We start from the raw sequence: 18,632 nt of genomic DNA on the forward strand, positions 1-18,632 counted from the left end.
CCATACAAGTTCGATTGAGTGGGTTCTGCTTACCGTACATTTACTTTACCGCAAGTATGGAAGGTGGCCTCATCACTGAACATAATTTCTAAGAAAATTATCTTCAGTCTGCATTTTGTTAAACATGTTTGCACTAAATTCATCTCGTTTTCCTTTGTCACCTTCTCGTAAAGGTTGCAACAGTTCCAACTTGTAGGGCTTGAGTGACAGTCGTTTCCGTAATACCCTCCTCACGGTAACAATAGGCACATTCAATTCTGAACGGGCACGTCTCGCTAATTTACCATGACTGTGAATGTAAGACTGCCAGACTAGTACAATTGCTGCATCAGAACCTGCTGGCTGGCTCTAACCCGGCGTCCTGTGTGATACACAGCTAATTTCGGTGAAAAGATTGTACCGATTAATAACAGTTTCTCTTTGAGGTGGTGGCTCGCTATATTTGTTACTGAATTGTGTCTGAACTGTGGTAGCAGATTTGGCTTCTTCAAACCATAAGCAACATTTGGCGCACGCTCTGTACCGTTCTACGATTCCATTATCACTGTTGGAACAGCTCATTCGCACATGCCACCTGGCGGGAACGTCGGGAACTAACAGTGTTAAGGGGAGAATAGAACTTTTTTTAGATTAGATTAATTATTGATTCCATAGACTCATAAAAGAGGGAATCCTGGGTGTGAACATGTCAGATAAACACATTACAAAAATGTAATTAGAAAAACTTGAGTTTCATTAATTTTAAAGATCCTCGCTTAATAAACAGTAAAATTATGTACATGAATTAAGTTTAAACTTCTAATATTTGCAGGTTTGATACCTACATCTGCTTTCATGAAATCCATCATTCAGACATTTGCTAGTTTCTTGGCTATTACAACCAAGTATTGTCAAAAATTAAAGTAAATTATTCATTTCAGTTATCCTCAGTTAAGAACAGTCAGATTATGTGCAAGATTTAAAATTAAACTTCCACTATTTACAGACTTAAGACTTACATCTGTTTTCCATACATCCATCATTCACACAGTAGGTAGTTACTTGGCTATTACAACCAAGTATACTTGAAGTATAATAAATTTTCATTAAAATGGTCTACTGCACTTGTTGAGAAACTCATGGATGGAATAGAACGAGTTGGCCACCAAAACATTCTTTTAAATTATGTTTAAATTGTGCCTTATCTGAAACTAAACTCTTAATGGTTGCTGGTAACTTATTGAAAATATGCGTTGCTGAGTACTGGACTCCTTTCTGGGCAAGAGTAAGTGATTTTAAATCTTTATGTATATTGTTCTTATTCCTAGCATTGATACTGTGTACTAAGCAGTTAGTTGGAAAAAGAGATGAATTATTTACAACAAACTTCATTAAGGCATAAATATACTGAGAAGTTGTGGTTAATATGCCCAGTTCTTTGAGTAGGTTTCGACATGATGTTTGGGTTTACACTACTCATTACTCTTATTATATGCTTCTGTACTCTAAAAATTTTTACTCTGTTTCTGGAGTTGCCCCAAAATATTATGCCATATGACACAATAGAGTGAAAATAAGCAAAATATGCCAGTTTTTTTATATTTATATCTCCTATGTCTGACATCATTCGCATTGCAAACACAGACTTGTTTAGGCGCTCTAGCAGTTGCTCCCAACTGAATTTATTATCAAGTTGTAATTTTACACTCTCTACTTTTCCTATTTCTATGTCATCATATTTTATACACACACCAGAAGGAAATCTCTTGGAAGTTCTGAACTGCATATAGTGGGTCTTCTCAAAGTTTAGTGACAGTGAATTGGCTATGAACCATTTATTAATGTCAGTAAAAATTTGATTAGCTGCCCTTTCTAAATTTATATTTGATTTACTATTTATTGCAATGTTTGTATCATCTGCAAATAAGATAAACTTGGCATCTGGTAATGTAACAGATGACAGGTCATTAATATACACAAGAAACAGTAGTGGACGTAGTATGGAACCTTGGGGAACACCACATGTAATTTCTTCCCAGACAGATGATGTCTGATTGCCTACTGCTGAAGTGTTACGTAATGACACACTTTGTTGTCTATTAGTAAGATATGACTGAAACTACATTGCAGCACTACCAGTGACGCCATAATATTTTAATTAAAAGAATGCCATGATTCACACAGTCAAACGCCTTTGACAGGTCACTTGAAGATATACTGCATTCAGTGCTACACTGGTGTCCAAAATTAAAACAACAAACCGCTGTTTTCCCATACTGTGTCTAATACACCATATAATCATACATACTTTCAACCAGATGTCCATACCATCGTGTTCTGCGTGGAATATGGCATTCCGGTCAATGGGCAACCATGCCAACGATGACGTCAGGGCATTCTTGAAACGAGGTAGCGTTTTCCGGGTAGCCCCACATCCACAATCGCTGTGTACACAGTCACAGTCGGTGCAGTATGACACAGAGAAGATGCCTACCAGGCTCTCTGCGGTGGAGGGCCATAGAAAGAAAGGGAGCAGGACAGTCGCAAACTGATTTGGCCCGATGGCTTAATGTGAATAGTTCCGTTGTTTCTCGGATGTGGCGACAGTTTACAGAGGCCGAAGCTGCGTCCTGGAGAACAGGGCAGGACCGACCACGCGTGGCTTGAGAGGACCGTTGTTTGGCTGTAAGGGCACGACAGCACCGTTTTAGTACTGCACAGCAACTGGCATCTGACCTCGCAGCACCAACTGGACGTGTTTTATCGAGGTAAGCGGTGTACAGGAAGCTTCAACATTGTGGCCTTTACAGTTGGAGACCTGCTGTATGTCTACCTCTAGCCGGCCGCTGTGGCCTAGCGGTTCTAGGCGCTTCAGTCCGGAACCGCGCGACTGCTACTGTCACAGGTTTGAATCCTGCCTCTGTGGTGGATGTGTGTAATGTCCTTAGGTTAGTTCGGTTTAAGTAGTTCTCAGGGGACTGATGAGCTTAGATGTTGTCCCATAGTGCTCAGAGCCATTTGAACCATTTTTTATCTCTACCTCTGACGCGTCTTCACAGAAGGGAAGGTCTAGAGTGGCAACATCAACATGCCTCCTGGACGATCGAAGAGTGGGCCAATGTTGTTTTCACAAATGAGTGCCGATTTAGTCTGGAGAATGAAACTTCCTGGCAGATTAAAACTGTGTGCCGGACCGAGACTCGAACTCGGGACATTTGCCTTTCGGGGCTTGAGTCGTGCTTGGGTAGCTCAGATGGTAGAGCACTTGCCCGCGAAAGTCAAAGGTCCCGAGTTCCAATCGCGGTCCGGCACACAGTTTTAATCTGCCAGGAAGTTTCATATCAACGCACACTCCGCTGCAGAGTGAAAATCTCATTCTAGTCTGGAGAATGATTCTCGACGAATTCGCATCTCGAGGGCATGTCAAACACGATTTCTGGCTCCAGACATCGTTGAAAGAGTCCGATATCAAGGAAGATCCCTAATAGTGTGGGCAGCGATTATGTTTCCACTCAAACCCCTCTTCATGAAATTGTAAGGGTGAATCGGCAAGATTTAAATGCTGTCATGTATCGTAACGAGATCTTGAGACCCCATTTGCGGTTGTTGCGAGGTGCTGCGGGCCCAGACAACGTACTGATGCTTGCGGATGAACGATAATGCTCGACCTCATAGAGCATGGGTGGTTGAATTTTTCTTGGAAACCTAAGATATTGCACACATGGCTTGGCCTGCTCGCTCTCCCGTTGAAGATGTCTGGGATGCACTAGGGAGATGGCTTGCATCACTTCAGCATCCACCAACCGCTCTCCAAGACTGCGAGCAGCTCTGAAGGAAGAATGGGCGTTATTGCCTCAACATGAGACTGATGACATCATTCACAGCATGCCTCGTCGTATTGTTGCCAGAGATGGCCACACGCCATACTGAGTACATAAACCAGTTGTCAGAATGTGTGCGCAAATCCGTTATGTTGTAAAAAACCAAGAACATTTTTGTCTGCCGTTATGCATGTGCAGTTATTTACGTTCTGTATTCTTTACATTGTTTCTACATTACTATCACCTGTTTATACTGTTTTGTGGCAAAATGAAAGCAGCCTTCCTAAATTTCCGTTTGTTGCTTTAACTTTGGACCAATGCATATCAAACATTTCTATTATTTTCTAAGCATTTTCGCAATTAAAGGTTAATTTTGTGTAAACTAATGTATAAACACCTCGTAGAAAGAAGGTTCAAGTACGTTGGAGTAGTTATTCAGATATGAAGAGACTTGCACAGGATAGACCAGCGTGGAGATATGCATCAAAGCAGCCTTCTAACTGATGAGTACAACAACTGTTTCAGTATTTAAACTACACTAACATGTTTAGCGTCATTTCAGACTCACGACCGTTTCAGACATTAACTGAGACGTTCGGCGCTTGGGTGGTTGCAGCGCTGGCGGAGGCGAAGGACATCGTGCTGTACCTGAAGCCGCTGCAGAAGCACTTTACGGCGCTCGAGGAGACGGACTTCTCGGAGGTGCAGCCGCTGCTCAAGCCGCTGATGCACGTCGTCTGCCTGGTGTGGGCCAACTCCCGCTACTACTGCAACTCCGCCAAGATCATCGTGCTGCTCAAGCAGATCTGCAACCTCCTCATACAGCAGGTGCGTCACCTGCCCAACTGCTCACGAGTTCCGAGTGGCGACCTAAAGTGCGGCGAAGAGCTGGGTGTTTTCACGTGAAGTGAAAGCAAGTTTGGTAACTCATTGTTACAGTCCTAGTTGCGATGTAATACAGTTACACTGTTAACAGATCCGCAGATACCTGTGACTGTCGAAACCGGTAATCAACTGCATTACATCGCCATACTACTATTGTGGTGTCTCTCAGTAGACAATACAACTTCCCTAAAAAGTTTAGTCCACAAATGATTACGGAAGCATCAGTGAATATACATAAAACATAGGAGACAGAAGTAACTGGTAATACCGAATTCGTTACTTAAAATATCGTGTGTATTGAGTTACCCTAAAAGTGCCACCATGGAAAAGTATGCTTCTCAAAATTAAACATTTACGTCGAAACAACCTATTATTTATTTTGTAGATAACTGAGATACCAAAAATAATTAGACGAAAAATGAATGGATAAAAAATACACTACTGGCCATTAAAATTGCTACACCGCGAAGGTGAAGTGCTACAGACGCGAAATTTAACCGACAGGAAGAAGATGCTGTGTTATGCAAATGATTAGCTTTTCAGAGCGTTACACAAGGTTGGCGCCGGTGGCGACACCTACAACGTGCTGACATGAGGAAACTTTCCAATCGATTTCTCATACACAAACAGCAGTTGACCGGCGTTGCCTGGTGAAACGTTGTTGTGATGCCTCGTTTAGGGAGGAGAAATGCTTATTACCATCACGTTTCCGACTTCGATAAAGGTCGGATTGTAGCCTATCGCGATTGCGGTTTATCGTATCGCGACATTACTGCTCGCGTTGGTCGAGATGCAATGACTGTTAGCTGAATATGGAATCGGTGGGTTCAGGAGGGAAGCGTGTATTCGTCATCGCCATACTGGCGTATCACCCGGCGTGATGTTATGGGGTGCCATTGGTTACACGTCTCGGTCACCTCTTGTTCGCATTGACGGCACTTTGAACAGTGGACGTTACATTTCAGATGTGTTACGACCCGTGGCTCTACCCTTCATTCGATCCCTGCGAAACCCTACATTTCAGCAGGATAATGTACGACCGCATGTTGCAGGTCCTGTACAGGCCTTTCTGGGTACAGAAAATGTTCGACTGCTGCCCTGCCCAGCACATTCTCCAGATGTCTCACCAACTGAAAACGTCTGGTCAATGGTGGCCGAGCAACTGGCTCGTCACAATACGCCAGTCACTACTCTTGATAAACTGTGGTATCGTGTTGAAACTGCGTGGGCAGCTGTACCTGAACACGCCATCCAAGCTCTGTTTGACTCAATGCCCGGGCGTATCAAGGCCGTTATTACGGCCAGAGGTGGTTGTTCTGGGTACTGATTTCTCAGGATCTATGCACCCAAATTGCTTGAAAATGTAATCACATGTCAGTCCTAATATAATATATTTGTCCAATGAATACCCGTTTATCATCTGCATCTTGGTGTAGCAATTTTAATGGCCAGTAGCGTAAAAAAAAAAATCTTTACAAAATCTTTGTAATAGCTATTCTTATCTACAATATACGAGACGCATTCAATAAGTAATGCAACACATTTTTTTCTCGGCAGATTTCGATTGAAAAATGCGGAATTTGTTGCAGGACATCGTCGAATATTCTCGCTTCAGCTCCTATAGTGTTATTAAGTTCCGTTAGCTGGTGGCGCTGTAAGCAGCCTTTAAATGGCGTCTGTAACATAGGTGCGTTCTAAGCGGAGAGCTGTCATTGAGTTTCTTTTGGCAGAAAATCAGAGCATCGTAGATATTCATAGACGCTTGTAGAATGTCTGCAGAGACGTGGCGGTGAACAAAAGCACGGTGAGTCGTTGGACGAGGAATCTCTCATAATCGCAACAAGGTCGCGCAAACTTGTCCGATCTCTCACGTGCCTGATGGCCGCAAACAGAACCTGCAGTGTTGGAACGTGTGGACACTCTCATTCGAGGTGATCGCCGGATCACAAGCATCTCGCTGCACAGTTGGACGTCTCTGCTAGTAGGCGTCACACAAGTCTGTACGTCGGAGAGGAGCTCACAAAACTTCATTGGACTGGTCTTCCTCTTCCATCCTACAGACTGTATCTCACACCTTCCTATTTCCACCTGTTCGGCCCAATGAAGGATGCACTGTGCGGGAAGCAGAACTTGGATGATAGGAGATTATAGATGCAGCAAGTCGTTGTCTCCGACATCCACTACCATGCAGACATCCGGGCCCTTCCGGTAAGATAGCGTGAAGACGTTGCATTGAACGGAGATTATGTTCAAAAATACTATTCTTACCCAAAAGAGAGGGGAATATTATGGTCTATTGGAATCATGAATAAAACCAACCTGCTTTCAGAAAAAAAGTATGTTGCGTTACTTACGAACGCCCTCGTATACAGCATAAAAGCGAAACGTTTGCGATAGAGCGAGGTAGCACAGCAGTTTACGGGCAGTGGCGTTGAAGTCCACTTTCCGTCATTCTGGTTCAAGTTTTTCTGGTTTCCCTGGATCACTAGAGGCGAATTCCAAGACAGTTTCTTAAAGAAGGCCACAGCCAACTTTCTTCTCCAATCCAGCTCAAATCAATTTCTGTCTCCATCCGTGAGCAAACTGAAAGGTGTCCAAAGATTTTAGTGAAAAAATTATTGAAATGGTCTAGCATACTACACTGAGTAGTTTGAGATAAGGAAGAAATGCACGGAAATGAATATTTCAGGCGGTAATAGGTCTTCAATAAGCAGTGGATGTGAGACATGTATTTGCAAGGTGTTTCATAAAAACAGCTGCCGCATTCTAGATCTACATTTACACTCATGCTCATAAATTAAGGATAATGCTGATACATGGTGAAACAACGCTCGGGGTATGACCATGCTGTGCATTTGACCTGCGGTCGTCACACGGTGGCGCTGGCAGCAGTCCACATACGCAGAGGTGTGTTGGTGCATGTCAGAGTACGGTGCAGCGAGTAAGTGTGCAGACGTTTTCAGACGTGCTAATGAACTGTGTGTTGAAAATGGCTAAAAGATTGATGACGTTATGAGGGGTAGAATACTAGAGCGACTGGTCAATCACAGCAGGTCGTAGCACGGGCCCTCTGTGTGCCACAAAGTGTGATCTCAAGATTATGGCAACGATACCAGCAGACAGGAAACGTGTCCTGGCGCTACAGTACGGGACGTCCACAGTGTACAACACCACAAGAAGACCGATATCTCACCATCAGTGCCTGCAGACGGCCACAGAGTACTGCAGGTAGCCTTGCTCGGGACCTTACCGCAGCCGCTGGAACACTTGTCTCCAGACACACAGTCTACAGACGACTGAAATGGCATGGTTTATTCGCCCGGAGACCTGCAAGGTGCATTCCACTGACCCCTGGTCACAGGAGAGCCCCTAAAGCCTGATGTCAAGAACACAGTACATGGTCATTGGAACAGTGGTCCCAGGTTATGATCACGGACTAGTCCAAGTACAGTCTGAACAGTGATTCTCGCCGGGTTTTCATCTGGCGTGAATCAGGGACCAGATACCAACCCCTTAATGTCCTTGGAAGGGACCTGTATGCAGGTCGTGGTTTGATGGTGTGGGGTGGGATTATGATTGGTGCACGTACAAATGGTTCAAATGGCTCTGAGCACTATGGGACTTAACATCTGAGGTCATTAGTCCCCTACAACTTAGAACTACTTAAACCTAACTAACCTAAGGACATCACACACACCCATGCCCGAGGCAGGATTTGGTGCACGTACACCCCTGCATGTCTTTGACAGAGAAACTGTAACAGGTCAGGTGTATCGGGACGTCATTTTGCACCAGTATGTCCACCTATTCAGGGGTGTTGTGGGTCCCATGTTCCTACTGATGGATGATAACGCACGGCCTCACCGGACTGCCATCGTGGAGGAGGCGAATGGAGTGGCCTCCCTGTTCTCCAGACCTAAACCCCATCGAGCACGTCTGGTGTGCTCTCGGTCGACTTATCGCTGCACGTCTTCAAACCCCTACGACAGGCACTGGTGCAAGAATGGGAGGCTATACCCCAGCAGCTGCTCGACCACCTGATCCAGAATATGCCAATCCCTTGCGCAGCCTGTGCGGCATGCTGATCATATCTCATATTGATGTCGGAGCACATGCGCAGGAAACAGTGGCGTTTTGTAACACATGTGTTTCGGGACGATTTTCTCAACTAATCACCAATACCGTGGACTTACAGATGTGTGTCGTGTGTGTTCCCTATGTGCCTATGCTATTAGCGCCAGTTTTGTGGAGCGCCACGTTGTGTGACACCACATTCTGCAATTAGCCTTAATTTATGAGCGTGAGTGTACCCACGAACTCCGCAAGCTAGCTTACGGTGTGTGGTGGACGATACCCCTGTACCACAACTAGTCGTTTCCTCTCCTGTTCCACTCGCAGACAGAACGAGGGACAAACGACCGTCTATATGCCTCCGTATGGGCTCTGATTTCTCGTATCTTATCTTCTTGGTCCAATGCGAAATGGATGTTTCCGGCAATAGGATCTCCCTGCAGGCAACTTTTCTAAACTTTGTCAGTGGTGTTCTTCGATACGAATGTTTCTTCCTTCCAGGGATTCCCACTTTGACTCCCGAAGTACCGGGTGATCAAAAAGTCAGTACAAATTTGAAAACTGAATAAATCACGGAATAATGTAGAAAAGTAGGTACAAATTGACACACATGCTTGGAATGACAGAACCAAAAAACTACAAAAGTTCAAAAAATGACCGACAGATGGCGCTTCTTCTGATCAGATCATAACTAGCATATCAAAGTAAGACAAAGCAAAGATGATGTTCTTTACAGGAAATGCTCAGTATGTCCACCACCATTCCTCAACAGTAGCTGTAGTCGAGGAATAATGTTGTGAACAGCACTGTAAAGCATGTCCGGAGTTATGGTGAGGCATTGGCGTCGGATGTTGTCTTTCAGCATCCCTAGAGATACACTTGCGACTTCAGGTATCCCAAAAGCCAATAATCGCACGGACTGAGGTCTGGGGACGAAAGTGGCGGCTGAGCACACGATCATCACCAAACGACGCGCGCAGGAGATCTTTTACGCGTCTAGCAATATGGGATGGTTCTAATAAAACCCCATGTCATTCCAAGCATGTGTGTCAATTTTTACCTCTCTATCTACATTATTCCGTGGTTTATTAATTTATACTGACTTTTTGATCACCCGGTATATCCGTGACGCCTGAATGCTGATCGAACTTACTGGTAATAAATCTACCAGCTCGCCTCTCAACTGCTCCGATGTCTTCTTTCAATCTGACCTGGGGTGGGTCCCAAGTGGAGCAGTTCTCAAGGATAAGCCGCATTAGCGTCCTGTATGCGGTTTCCTTTACAGATGAACTACACTTTCCTAAAATTCTCCCAATAAACTGAAGTCGACCGTTCGTCTTCGCTACCACAGTCGCCACATCTATTTCATACCGCTTCGCAACGCTAAGCCCAGTTGTTTAAATGACATGACTGTGTCAAGGAGACACTACTAATGCCGCACTCGAACTTAACGGATTTATTTTTCCTACCCCTTCGAATTAGTTTACATTTTTCTACGTTACGAACCAACTGCCATTCACCACAACAACTAGAAATTTTGTCTACGTCATGTTCTATCAACCTACAGTCACTTATTTTCGACACGTCCCTGTACACCACAGAATTGATAATAACGGTATGCTAAAAGAAAGATAATACGCAGTTGTTTGTGCTGTATCCACAGTACAATATGCCTCTGTTTGCAGTTCATGGTGGGTTGTCGATGATGGGCATTACTTATACACATTTGCACTCTCCGACACACACACACACACACACACACACACACACAAAAGGACCCAAAGTATGAGGAGAAAATGAAATGAAATTTCTGGAGTTGAGAGGATATGCAGTGTTATTTCAGTGATTACAAAGTCGACTCAAATTTTCCCGTATGACACCACGACGGTCATCTGGGGTAGTGATGAACTACGATTCATCACTGATCACAGTGTGACACCATTAATCAGCAGTCACAGCACCACTCCCATCGCTGCCGTTCGTGTTGTGGTACTAACGGCACCATAAGCGTGGGATGGTAATTCCCTAGTCTGGTTACTGCTACTCTCCAACCAATAGAATGGGATGATATTAAATGTTGCAGGAAGGGAGGCAGAGGAAGGGAGTGGCAGGTGAGGATCACAGTTGATAGGAGGGATAAATGGAGGGAGAGATAGCATCATCCGGGAAGGGAAGTTGATGGAAGCCACCTTGGGAAAGGAGATGAAAGGTGTAGAGGTGGAGAGTAGGGGGGACACAACGGTGAAGGCGCGGCAGTGGGCGGGGGTTGGAGAGGAGAAGAGCAACCAGGGGCGAGGGGGATCAAGGCGGCGGGAGGTATAGAGGATGCGGATATGTTCGAGGAATATGAGCAGATGTGGGAAAGGAATGAGGTCGTAGAGGACCCACATAGGGGGCAGGTGGCATATACGGAAGGCAAGGTGAAGTGCATGGCGCTCGAGGATCTGGAGGGACTTATAGAATTTGGGGTGGGGGGGGGCAAACCTTTGATGCTGTACACGCCCCTTATATACCCTATCAGGCCTGGTGACAACACTAACGCACTCTGATGGTATCTGTTCTACCCCTCTCAAAGAATTGCAGCATTAGTCATTTACATAACCATCGATAGTGTCTACCTGCACGACGATACCTTGACATAGTTGAGCATATTTGGGATGGCTTTCAACTTGCTATTCAGAAGAGATCTCCACCCTCTCATACTGTTACGGATTTATGGACAGCTCTGCAGGATTCATGGTGTCAGTTCCCTCCAGCACTACTTCAGACATTACTCGAGTCCATGCCACGTTGTGCTCCGGTACTTCTGCGTGCTTGAGGGGACCCTACACGATACTAGGCAGGTGTACCAGTTTCTTTGGCCCTTCAGTGTATAAACAATGTGCTTAAGTGATAAATGAATGTTTCATTAAGTTTCCTTTCGAACTGTTGTCTAATAATTCTACTGCGTCACATTTAATTCAATCCCTCTAGAAGAAATGCATGAATCAAACATCTGAATTGAAACCGTCGTAGAACGGAAACTGTATGTTTTCGGACAAGGGATCATTTTCAAAATATTATGTTCTCACTCCCCTCTACAGTTTCTAGAAGTTTGTAACGGGAATTTCCGAACGCCCTGTATAGTATAATTACATAAAAGTAGCGTACACTTTGTAACACAAAATGCACTGCACCAGCTAACGCCTACTGCAAAAAAACAATTTAGAAAAACGAAACTTATTAGGTTTATTAAGTGCGTCTTGCATAAGATCATAATAATATTTAACTTTTGTGACGTTTCTCCAAACATGGAATAAACACGCTTTCCACTTACTTCTAAGCTATGTTTAAATGCATAAAAATCCTATACAATTATTAAACAAATAATTTACAAACATTAATATTATTAATGTACTGAAAATACACAACGAGTTTCTTATTAGAAGGTTTTGGCATGAATTAACCTCTATTTCACTCTTCAGGAAAGGGTAGACTTTCAACATACTGAATTTTATTTCCGTTTACCGAGTTTAGCTTGAAACTATTTCCCCATGGAGTTTCTTTATTTACTTGCAGTATAGCACACGCGTTCTGGGGCAGAGGTCAGTACACCAACCATTAGACATTCCACCTGAAAATTCTATTCTGTTTATATATTAATAAAATCTTTGTTATTTATAAGCATATAATGCTTTAAAAAAGAAACTATGAAAAACAATGTACCCACAAATCACACCAAGAAAACTTCAGAAAGGTTTGACACCTAATGATAGCATACTTTCTTTCTTCTAGGCCAAAAAGTACCTCGATCCGGCTTCGATATTCCAGTCTGATGTTGATGAAGCCAAACAGAGGTTACAGGAATGTATTGGCACACTCAAGTTCTTTAGGTAAGTTTTCCACAATTCCAATTTAATTTTAAAATTTCTCTTGAAAATGCGATTGATTTTCAATTACTCGCGTAATATTAGCAAAGCTGTAATAATTTTCATCATGGCAGCACCACCAGCAACCGTTACAAAATTGTCCCGAATGAAAAACAGCCCACAGTTGCACTAATTATGTTTATTCTGAACGTTCACCATGGTTTCTGCTATAATAATATAGCCTTCTTCAGAAGTCATAAATTTTAAAAATGAAAAATGTCTTAGCCCAGCGGCTGCGTCAAGATCAATATTTTATTTTATTGATCTTGACGCAGCCGCTGGGCTAAGACCTTTTTCATTTTTAAAAGCTTATGACTTCTGATGAGGGCTATATTACTATAGCAGAAACCATGGTCAAGGTTTAGAATAAACATAATTAGGGCAACTGTGGGCTGCTTTTCATACCGCATTTCATACTAAAATATGAGAGGACAGTAACTCACTAGGGAACTGCCCAATCTGATATGTCGAAATCTGCCCTGAAATTTTTTAAACAGGTAGAATACACCGAAAGAAACACAATGTCGGAAATGTAACAGCTAAGTTTGCCAAATTCCCAGCTCTCGAAGCGAATGGAGAAGTGTACACCTCTACCGAAGCTGTAGCAACAGCGCTTGTGCAACACGGCGGACACATATCCTTGATTGAAAGTACAGTGGTAAACATGTAACACATGTCACAACGCGATCGTAATTTGTAAAGGGAATTTCAGTTTCCGTTGATAGCTTGTCTGAGACAGTTGTTCTCAGGTACTATTGGCTCAAATTTGCGATTCACGTGGTAATAATAATAATTAGTAGCTGCCTTTGTGGTATCGCTAAGCGTTAACAATCAAGATAAAATTGGATCAATTTTCTTTGTGATTTCTTCATATACTCGTATGATTGTAATAGTATCTGTCAGCTTCCAGAATTTCACAATAATGTGGAATCCAGTTAATGTTTTCAACCTTGCAAAGATAAAATATGAAGAACGTGGTAAGCAATCGAATTCACTTACTTCTCCTGAAGACCTACATAGGTGTTATTTATTAGTTAATTTCTTGGACACTCATTGGAATGATGTAGACATTTCGTTGGGTGTTTTGGAAACATTAGAGGAAACAGGAAATAACAAACAATTCCACGAAATGTGGTTCAAATGATGATTGTCGTTCCAATTAAAGTTCATAGCGAACACAGAATAATTTCCGGGCTGAAAGAAAGTATGACAGTAATAGGTTTCGGAGACGAAGAAAATACTGTAAATTTCTTGGCGCAATGAAAGAGAAAGAAAAATCTTAAACTCAAGCAGTGTACAAAGCTGGCTTCGTTTAATTGAATCTGAACATTAATTGCATAAATGAAAGAAAGACTTACGCGAACTACGAAATCTGTGCCAAAACGAAACTCACAAAAGTACGAAAGAAAAAGCATTTGAAAGGTATAGAACAGCTCGTGAAAGTCAATATACCTTACCGAGGGAGATCTGAATTGCAGGTGAGATGAACATTACTGATTTCCAGGCTTCTTTCAAGAAATTATACAGAAAAGGAAGTCACAAAATTACGAAGTTTACTTCAAGTAAACGATAGGAGAGAAGTCATTAATAGCCGCGCGGAGTGGCCGCGCGGATAGAGGCGTCATGTCACGGATTGCGCGGCCCCTCCCGCCGGAGGTTCGAGTCCTCCCTCGGGCATGTGTGTGTGTGTGTGTGTGTGTGTGTGTGTGTGTGTGTGTGTGTGTGTTGTCCTTAGCATAAGTTAGTTTAAGTAGTGTGTAAGTCTAGGGACCGATGACCTCTGCAGTTTGGTACCTTAGGAATTCACACACATTTGAACATTTTGAAGTCATTAATAGGTAATACTATAGAGAAATTCGAGTCCGATGTGGAGACGAAGCTTCTTGTGCATACTGCACTTTATCATTTCGAGACAAGAGAATTCTGGCGACCTTGTTCAAAAAAAAAAAAAAAAATTGGTTCAAATGGCTCTGAGCACTATGGGACTTAACGTCTGTGGTCATCAGTCCCGTAGAACTTAGAACTACTTAAACCTAACTAACCTAAGGACATCACACACATCCATGCCCGAGGCAGGATTCGAACCTGCGACCGTAGCAGTCGCGCGGTTCCGGACTGAGCGCCTTAACCGCGAGACCACCGCGGCGACCTTGTTGGCCGAGATAGGGTTTGGCGAACACGAAGACAGACAGTAGAAACACTCTCTGTGTGCAGGTTTGTATTATCTTGCTGAAATGTAAGCACAGGATGGCTTGCCACGAAGGGCAACAAAACGGGCAGAAGAATTTCATCGACGTACCGCTGTGCTTCAAGGTTGCCGCAGATGACAATCAACTTAATCCTGCTGTGAAATGGAATGACACTCCAGGCGTTCACTCTTAGCTAGTGGGCCGTATGGGGGGCGACAGTCAGGGCGTCTCCAGACGTGTATTCGGTCTGGGATCTCACTGACCAAAGTAAAATTGTTTTCAGTAATGAGGACCTCTTCGAACTGAGCCCCGATGACCAGTAAAGAGGTGTCTGGAGTCGGTGCAATGACCATGAAATTCACGTGTATTTATGATAGCATCTCACTTCAAAACCCAGCTGCGTACTGCAGGAGTCCTCATTTTCGACTGCAGTGATGCGACATGGTAACACCTGGGTACATCTGGTTAACTCCTATGGTAATAATATTTTGTGTAAGCATTAATTTTAACTGACGCAGTCTTATCGCGCTGTAATTTTACAAGATGTGCAGAAATGAACTTTCTCAACTGCCAAAAACAGGGTGACTTTTCCCACTGTGTACAAACTCCAGGGACTGATCGATGAGAGGATACGGAACTAAAAATGCATGTCCGGAAATGCATGATTTCCTTGCTAGAGACCACTTATTCAATCATACATTGTTACCGTCTAATACAGTGTCAAAGGCAGCATGAATACGCTGCTCCACTGTCTCCACATCTGGAATGGACTCTGCATACGCAATATTTTTGAGATGGCCCCATAACCAGAAATCGCATGGGTTGAGATCCGGTGAACGAGCAGGCCATGCAACTGGACCCCCTCATCCATTGACCAGGGAAGACACGACTGAGAAGCGTCCGAAAGTTAACGGCGAAATGGGCTGGAGCACCATCATGTAGCAGCCACACAATCTTTCTGATCATCAACGGCGCTTCTTCCACCAGGGCAGGAAAAGTCACCCGCAAGAAACGCCGATAGTTCCGGCCTGTTAGGCGACGTGGAAGGAAGACTAGTCCCAAAATACGGTCGCCAGTCATACCCGCTCACACATTCCGGCTGCATCGATGCTGATGATTCACTGTCATCATGCCATGGGGGTTCTGCTTACTGTTATGAAAGCTGAACTACCACTCGTAAAGGTGGCCTCATCTGTCAGCAGGATGGATGACACAAATACCGGTATCGTGGTCACCTGGTGAAGAAACTAGTGACAAAACTGCTCCCGATGTGGAAAGTATGTCGCTAGTAAGGCCTGCGCACGCTGTAAGTAATAAGGTTAGCGACAATTGTCATAGAGAATGTTGCGCACGATCGTCTAGCTTACCCTGTATTGGCGGGCCAACTGCCTAGTACTGACACGGCGGTCACTTTGCACAGTGTTAATCACATTTTCCTCCAAGTCTGGTGTCCGAACATTTGGGGCGCGCCCTTCATGATTTCCCGTTTCTTGAACCGAGCCTGTCTCAGACAAACGGCGAAACACTGTTTGCAAACATTATAAGCTGTGGTTGTTGTCGGCGGGGACAGGTCTCCTGATACAACTTTGCTGTTTGTCACCCGTTGCCATTTGCCTTCCTGTAAGTAAACACCATGTCGGCAAGCTCTCGTTTAGAGTACGGAACAACTGTGTACGACGCTGTATCACATCCACTACAAGGTGAGTCAGCAAGAGAAATGAATCGGACACAACGTTACCAATTACTACGGCACAAGAGGAGACTAGGGCGTGACGTATGAGGAACAGTACCACCCTCTAGGAGGAAACCACGCATACTGTAACTGTGTATGACATAGTGCGAATTAGAACGCAGTCTCTGTAACAACGTATGACTGAATAAATGTACGCCCCTGGTAGCTGAGTGGTCAGCGCGACGGAATGTCATACCTAACGGCCCGGGTTCGATTCTCGGCTGGGTCGGAGATTTTCTCCGCTCAGGGACTGGGTATTGTGTTGTCCTTATCAACATCATTTCATCCCCCATCGACACGCAAGTCGCCGACGTGGCGTCAACTCGAAAGACTTGCACCAGGCGAACGGTCTACCCGACGGGAGGCCCTCGTCACGCGGCATTTTACCATTGAATAGATGGCCTCTAGCATGGAAACCATGCATTTCCGGACATAAGTTCGTTAGACCTTTTCTGTTCCGTATCCTCTTATCAAGTAATCCCTGGAGTTCGTACACGGTGTAAAAAATCATGTATATGGCTATGGAATGAATATATCAAACAGCAGTTGGTATTTTAAACATAGCTGCAGAACAGCAACGGTTCCACGTAATAAAATTATAAACAGCCGACCAGTTGCAATGGATAAAGAATTCTTTACCTAGGTTTCAACAAATTTAAATTTGTCTTCTTCAGAAGGTGGCAATTTTACATTAGTAAGGACTAATGTACCATCGCCGTTTTTACAAATGTCGGCATAGATCCATTTGTCAAAATTAAATTATAGCCCTAGAAATAGGGTTTGTCACGTTAATATAAATTAGTACTAATTTATATTTACGTGACAAATATTAGTACTAATTAGTACTAATTTATATTTACGTGACAAACCCTATTTCTAGGGCTATATTTTAATTTTGACAAATGAATCTATGCCGACATTTGTAAAAACGGCGATGGTACATTAGTCCTTACTAATGTAAAATTGCCACCTTCTGAAGAAGACAAATTTAAATTTGTTGAAACCTAGGTAAAGAATTCTTTATCCATTGCAACTGGTCGGCTGTTCATAATTTTAAAACAGCAGTTGCTTATGTCTGAGAGATGGAGTAGGTTTAAAATTACTGCTAGCTAAGCTCAAAAACAAAATTTAAAACTCGAAGTAGAAGTACTAACCGATTTCCCATAGCATTGCCAAAAATAAAAAGAGAAAGCATTAGAACCATTATGAAATGGTTTTCGCTAAACAGTTATGAAATTTATCTACGTGCAGTTATTACTAAGAGCTAGTAAGGAGATGCTACATTCCTGATTTCGCTACTGAAAAATGTCTTTTCTGCTTGAAGGGAGATATTCGATGATCGCAGAGAGAACTTGGCAGGCTACTTCAAGGACCGCGAACCAACCATGTGGACCTTCCATCCGAGAATGGTGTTCGAGCGTTTTGACAGCTTCTTGGAGAGAATGCAAACGATATTGGTAAGCCAACTTCGTTTTTCACACTTCTCATTCTACATTTTTTTAACAAGTGTTTGGCATGCATAAAATTATGAGGGGAATGTCACAATAGGACAGCAAATCTGTAAAAACGTCGCTGACTACACTAATCGAAAGTACTCGGACACCCGTATTTAGGGCGAAATTGACCCTTAGATGCCACGAGAGGTGTAAACGCCAGTATAAAAGAGACGGGGAACACTGTAATGTCAGCAGAGAGGCAGTAACAGCAAAGGAGAGCTCAGTGCCTTCAAACGTGGACTAGTCATTGGATGTCACCTGGATAAGAAATCCATCAGCGTCATTTGAACCCTTCTAAAGCCGCCAAAGTCGACTGTTGATGATGTGACTGCGAATTGGAAACGCGAAGGAACAACCACAGCTGAACCAAGACAGGGCAGGCCTCATGTACTGACGGCCAGGGGCCGTCTAGAATCGTGGAGGATGGTTGTGGATGGTTGTAAAAAGTTGCATGAAATCAGCGGAACAAGTCACTCATGAGTTCCAAAATGCTACCTTCAGTCCGTCTAGCACGATGACTGTAACTAGGAATGGGGTACAATCGTCGAGCA

General features: G+C 43.6%; 1 protein-coding gene across 1 annotated transcript in view; it reads left to right on the forward strand.

Annotated features, from left to right (window-relative positions):
• The window catches only part of LOC126176568 (dynein beta chain, ciliary), a 790,269-nt gene that overhangs the window by 105,837 nt on the left and 665,800 nt on the right, over positions 1-18,632 (forward strand). Inside the window, exons 7-9 of the mRNA XM_049923728.1 lie at positions 4,417-4,628; positions 12,531-12,628; positions 17,910-18,042. Coding sequence (XP_049779685.1) covers positions 4,417-4,628; positions 12,531-12,628; positions 17,910-18,042 — 443 coding nt within the window. The remainder of the gene's footprint in view (positions 1-4,416; positions 4,629-12,530; positions 12,629-17,909; positions 18,043-18,632) is intronic.

The sequence above is a fragment of the Schistocerca cancellata genome, chromosome 3 (genome assembly GCF_023864275.1).
Source record: "Schistocerca cancellata isolate TAMUIC-IGC-003103 chromosome 3, iqSchCanc2.1, whole genome shotgun sequence".
NCBI classification, from domain to species: domain Eukaryota; kingdom Metazoa; phylum Arthropoda; class Insecta; order Orthoptera; family Acrididae; genus Schistocerca; species Schistocerca cancellata.